Genomic DNA, 6,336 nt, shown 5'->3' with positions numbered 1-6,336 from the left:
TGATAGTATACTATATGATAGCCCTACGATACGATACCATAGAATACGATACCATAGTATACGATACCATAGTATACTTTACGATAATATACGTTATGATAGTATACGATACGATAGTATACGATATGATAGTATACTATACGATATCCCTACGATACCATAGTATACGTTACGATAATATACGATACGATAGTATACGATATGATATCCCTACGATACCATAGTATACGTTACGATAATATACGATACGATAGTATACAATATGATAGTCCTACGATACCATAGTATACGATACCATAGTATACGTTACGATAATATACGTTACGATAGTATACGATACGATAGTATACGATATGATAGTATACTATATGATAGCTCTACGATACCATAGTATACGTTACGATAATATACGATACGATAGTATACGATATGATAGTATACTATATGATAGCCCTACGATACCATAGTATACGATACCATAGTATACGATATGATAGCCCTACGATACCATAGTATACGTTACGATAATATACGATACGATAGTATACTATATGATAGCCCTACTATACCATAGTATACGATACCATAGTATACGTTACGATAATATACGATACGATAGTATACGATATGATAGTATACTATATGATAGCCCTACGATACCATAGTATACGATACCATAGTATACGATACCATAGTATACGTTATGATAATATACGTTACGATAGTATACGATACGATAGTATACGATATGAAGTATACTATATGATAGCCCTACGATAGCATAGTATACGATAGCATAGTATACGATACCATAGTATACGTTACGATAATATACGTTACGATAATATACGTTACGATAGTATACGATATGATAGCATACGATATGATAGTATACTATACGATATCCCTACGATACCATAGTATACGTTACGATAATATACGTTACGATAATATACGTTACGATAGTATACGATACGATAGTATACGATATGATAGTATACTATATGATAGCCCTACGATACCATAGTATACGTTACGATAATATATGATACGATAGTATACGATATGATAGTATACTATATGATAGCCCTACGATACCATAGTATACGTTACGATAATATATGATACGATAGTATACGATATGATAGTATACTATATGATAGCCCTACGATACCATAGTATACTATATGATAGCCCTACGATACCATAGTATACTATATGATAGCCCTACGATACCATAGTATACGTTACGATAATATATGTTACGATAGCATACGATACGATAGCATACGATACAATAGCATACAATACGATAGCATACGATACGATAGCATATGATGCAATAGTATACAATGCGATAGTATGTGATACGATAGTATACGATGCAATGGTATACAATATGATAGTATACTATACCATAATATACGATACCATAGTATACAATACGATAATATAATCTTAATCGTATCTTTGTAGTTCTTTATAGTATCTTTGTAGTCCTTGATTGTATCTTTGTAGTCCTTGATTGTATCTTTGTAGTCCTTTATAGTATCTTTGTAGTTATTTATAGTATCTTTGTAGTCCTTTATTGTATCTTTGTAGTCCTTTATTGTATCTTTGTAGTTATTTATAGTATCTTTGTAGTTCTTTATAGTATCTTTGTAGTCCTTGATTGTATCTTTGTAGTCCTTGATTGTATCTTTGTAGTCCTTGATTGTATCTTTGTGGATGTTTTGCGTCTCTTTTGAGTCTTTTTGTTTCTTTTTTGTTTCTTTGCGACTCTTTCGCCTTCTTCGTAGTTGTTTGATTTAATTCCAACAGGAAATGACCTGAAGTTATTGTCTGTTGTTCTTTGTCTCCAGATTCCCGTCCTGCCAAACTTCTCGTGGATCAAACCGTGCGTGTCGGCCAAGGATCTCGTCTACATCGGTCTGAGAGACGTCGATCCAGCAGAGCAGTAGGTTTTTCTGAAGCCACAGAGAGCGGCAGGTTTTACTCAGGACCGAGAAGACAAATTCACTCACTTACAGAAGAGCTGAGAATTTAACCACGTCTGTACAATAAATATGTCAGATTTAACATTTGAACTCTAATTCTTTTATTTCAGTTACATCCTGAAGCTTCTGGGTGTGAAAGTGTTTTCCATGTCGGAGGTGGATCAACTCGGCGTAGCCAGAGTCATGGAGGAGACCTGCGACTACCTCTCTGCCAAGTAACCAACACCTAACCCCTCAGCAACTGTGTCACTACAAGAACTATACTATACTATAGTATAGTTATAGTATATACTATACTGTAGTATAGTTCACTAAACCTTTTAATAAAATCTATAATATCACAGATTATATAAGATAGACTGTAAAAGCTTTCTCTCTGCATGTGGATTTATAATCTAAAAACTGATCAGAACAACAACAACAGTGACGTGTTGATCAGATGCTTGTTTCTCCTGTGATGTGTAGGATATTATATATCTGATATTTAGCCAAGTGGGACGGTGCTGCCCACCGGCTGCTAACTGCTAACGTTAGCTGTTAGCAGCTAATCCCGGGATTAACTCTGCTCATCCCAAACACGTGTTCCATCCTCCGCAGGACGCCGTTAACCTCATTTAATAAAACTCGGTATTCTTTCTGTAATGCTGCCGACAGACTTTAACTTCCTCGGTGAAGTTAATAATGTTTTTTAAATGATTTGTACAGAGTGAAGAAACCGATCCACTTGAGCTACGACATCGACGCCATCGACCCGTCTGTGACCCCGGCGACCGGGACGCCTGTGTCCGGAGGCCTCACCTACAGAGAGGGCCTCTACATCGCTGAGCAAGTGGCTCAGACAGGTACGACTCCACACCAGCTGCTTTCCATCCTCCTGTTCTTATGTGCATACGGGGATTTAGATGAATGTCCCCCCCCCCACAGGTCTGCTGTCGGCGGTGGACATGGTGGAGGTGAATCCTCTGAGAGGTGAAACCGACCAGGACGTCCGGTCCACAGTCAACATGGCGGTGGATCTGCTGCTCGCCTGTTTCGGACGCCTCCGTGAAGGAAACCACTCGCCGGATTACCGCCTGCCTGAGCCTTGACGCGGACGACGACGCCGGCTTCTCCAACTGCATTGATTGACACCTGAACGCCTCTGATCACCTGCAGAACCTGAAGGGTTTTAACTTGAAGACCTCAGATGATTAAACTCCTGCACGCTCACCAAACCAAAGAAACAAAGGTGTTCCTGTGCATGTAGCTTCCGCTCGCCGCTGCCTTTCAAAACACAAATTATATCAGTTATTGATTTATTATTGTAGCAATCATTTCTTTAAATCAATTATTTAGTCTAGAATCTTTAGAAAAGAGTAAACGAGAACCGCTCATCCAATCAACCACACTGCTCTCCCTTAGGTCCTCAGACCTTGGCCGTGACACCGTCGTCCTATTCCCCGCTAATCTAAAAATGGCCGTCGCTGCTGATTTATATAATTCCCCCCCCCGCAGCGGCCATAAAGGGAACATAGCTAGAGATACAAAACTGTGTTTTGCAGTAGACTGTAAACAAGTTGATTTCAACACGGGGGTCCGAGGGGATCGACTCGCTTTTGGAGCCTCAAGTGGCCATTCAAGGAACTGCGTTTTTTGGCGCTCGGCAGCAGCACGTACAGTTGGCTGTTATAGCGCCACCATCTGGCCCAACCCACACTGCACCCCCCGGGGTCCTCAGCAACACCGACGCCGAGCGGGAAGTCGATCGGATGAGCGGTTCTCGAGATACACGACAGACAGAGATTCAAAGTGATCGTCAATGAATTGCTTGAGATTGAAATTAACATATTATAACAATGTTTTAAAATCTGAAAATGTAATAAAATATGTTTTATCCTGAACTTACTGAGAATATTTATTAAATTAAATCCAATACGTACAGACGTTTGTTACTGGTTTAACGATTGTTTCGCTTCCGTTAGCTTCTCCTGCGTAGCAACGTAGCGGTCGCTTCTTAAGATCGTGTTGTTGTGGAGCTGCAAAGAAACTAAACTCAGATTATTAAAGTTTCAGACACGATCACCAGAAATACGGTCGTGTTAGAAATTCTTTTTATTGTGCAAATACTTTAAAAATAAATAAATTTAACGTCAGTTAACACTGCAGTCAAGCCCCATGGGATTCTGGGTAATATTGTGGTTTCAGCAGCAGCAGGTTTGTAGTACTTCAGTACTGATACTGTGTACTTGTACTGTAAGATTATGGTGCATTCAGGTGCTGATGGTCCCGTGGACGCTGCACAGAAGACGTTTGTTTATATTCTTTATATTAGTTTTGTCCCAGACCTGGTGCTAAAAACTTTAAATCAATGAAAAAATACATAAATTAAAACAAAAATAAAGCACAGTAAACTAATTAAAACAGAAATGTAAAAATATTTACATTTGATCAATGAAGTAATGCCTACATTTACGTTTTATATTGTTTTTGGGACATTTAATGTATTGATTGTTTTGTATTTGCACACTAATAAAACTATAGGTAAATATAACTTTACCCGACTTATTATCAGGCTTAATGCTCATAAATAACTCATCTACAGTTACAACCTAATATTACAAACGTTTCTCACCAACACCATATTTACTTCGTCTGCCGTGTTCCGGTCAGGAAATAACCTTTCCGATTATTCCGACAGCACTTGAATGCAGCATTAGTCAGATTATTTAATTGTACACGTAATTTCCCAATATTGTGTATAAAGATATATAAATCATATATAATCAATGTAGCCAAACTTTATTTACGTTATACTTTATTATTGTGATTAGAAATACAGAGCATCCTCTGAACATTCTTCACATTCTTCACATTCCATCTTTTAACAACAATCATTCTGTCACAATCTTCGGTGCATCAAGTCGCGAAGGTGAAAACAGATCTGAGGTCAGCTCACGACTATTGTTCGTAAGCGCTGAAAGTTATTTTGACTTTATTCTTGAAATGCAAAATAAAATAAAAATATTGAGATTAAAATGTTATACGAGAGAAACACTAATATTTAATAAGTGGTGAATTTACGAGAAAAGATTATTCTTTAAAATTATAAAGTCACAATTTTAAAGAGTTTCTTGTAAATGTAACTTTCTGGCTTTACATCATTTTAATTTAGTGACTTTATGAAAATACTCAAGTACAGTAGAAATACTTTAAACTTGTTTGTCTTTATATTTCAGAGAAACTACGAGCAGCGAACTCATCGCAGGTCGAATATCGAACATTTCATGTTTCCAGATGTAAATCTGACGTTTTCACGTATTCCAAAAATGTCAAAGTCGTCCAGATGTTTGTTTGTCGCAGATTTAAAGATTTAAAGACTTCACAGCGATCGGAACAAACGTTTATATCGTACGAAGTTCAGTTTCCACGTTGAGACGAACGCTTAGAAATATCTGCACTCGTGCTGCGTTCAGGTGACAACTTGTAATTCAGATTCAGGGAGGAACCTGCAAATGTGACCTTCAGGGGAGCTGTGTGTGTGTGTGTGTGTGTGTGTGTGTGTGTGTGTGTGTGTGTGTGTGTGTGTGTGTGAGTGTGTGTGCTTTAAATGTCATCTGTTGTTTGTCAGTGAACGACCTCAAGGCTGAAATAGCCTGAACACACACACACACACACACACACACACACACACACACACACACACACACACACACACCGGAGGAGGAGACACTGAGTATTATGGGATGCAGCGATCAGTAAAACAACTTTTAAATGTTCAGTTTCTCTGAATTTCATTCTTTGTGACAAAAACTAAATTAAATTATATTTTAAAAGTTTGTATAAATATTCAAACAACGATAAAATATATTGCACTTTAAATCATATTGTTGTTTATACATTAAACACTTTCATATTATAAACACTGAGATTTAAATGTTTGTTTTGCTTAAAATATATATTTGAGTTTTCAATAATCTAATAATTTACACTATTATAATATATTACAATATATTGTAATATATTACAATATATTACAATATATTGTAATATATTACAATATATTACAATATATTGTAATATATTATATTGTAATATATTATAATATATTATAATATATAATAATATATTATAATATATAATATATTGTAATATATTACAATATATTATAATATATTGTAATATATTACAATATATTGTAATATATTATATTGTAATATATTATAATATATTATAATATATTACAATATAATATATTGTAATATATTACAATATATTGTAATATATTGTAATATATTACAATATCTTATAATCTATTATAATATATTATAATATAATAATATATTGTAATATATTATAATAT

General features: G+C 35.5%; 1 protein-coding gene across 1 annotated transcript in view; it reads left to right on the top strand.

Annotated features, from left to right (window-relative positions):
- The window catches only part of arg1 (arginase 1), a 6,628-nt gene extending 2,751 nt beyond the window's left edge, over window positions 1–3,877 (top strand). The window contains exons 5-8 of the mRNA XM_029426992.1: window positions 1,863–1,957; window positions 2,108–2,212; window positions 2,703–2,839; window positions 2,922–3,877. Coding sequence (XP_029282852.1) covers window positions 1,863–1,957; window positions 2,108–2,212; window positions 2,703–2,839; window positions 2,922–3,085 — 501 coding nt within the window. The 3' untranslated portion in view covers window positions 3,086–3,877. The remainder of the gene's footprint in view (window positions 1–1,862; window positions 1,958–2,107; window positions 2,213–2,702; window positions 2,840–2,921) is intronic.
- The last annotated feature ends 2,459 nt before the right edge of the window (window positions 3,878–6,336 follow it).

The sequence above is a fragment of the Cottoperca gobio genome, unplaced genomic scaffold (assembly GCF_900634415.1).
Source record: "Cottoperca gobio unplaced genomic scaffold, fCotGob3.1 fCotGob3_279arrow_ctg1, whole genome shotgun sequence".
Lineage (NCBI taxonomy): Eukaryota > Metazoa > Chordata > Actinopteri > Perciformes > Bovichtidae > Cottoperca > Cottoperca gobio.
The sequence above is the reverse complement of the archived record's forward strand: the minus strand, read 5'-3'. Positions and strand labels throughout refer to the sequence as shown.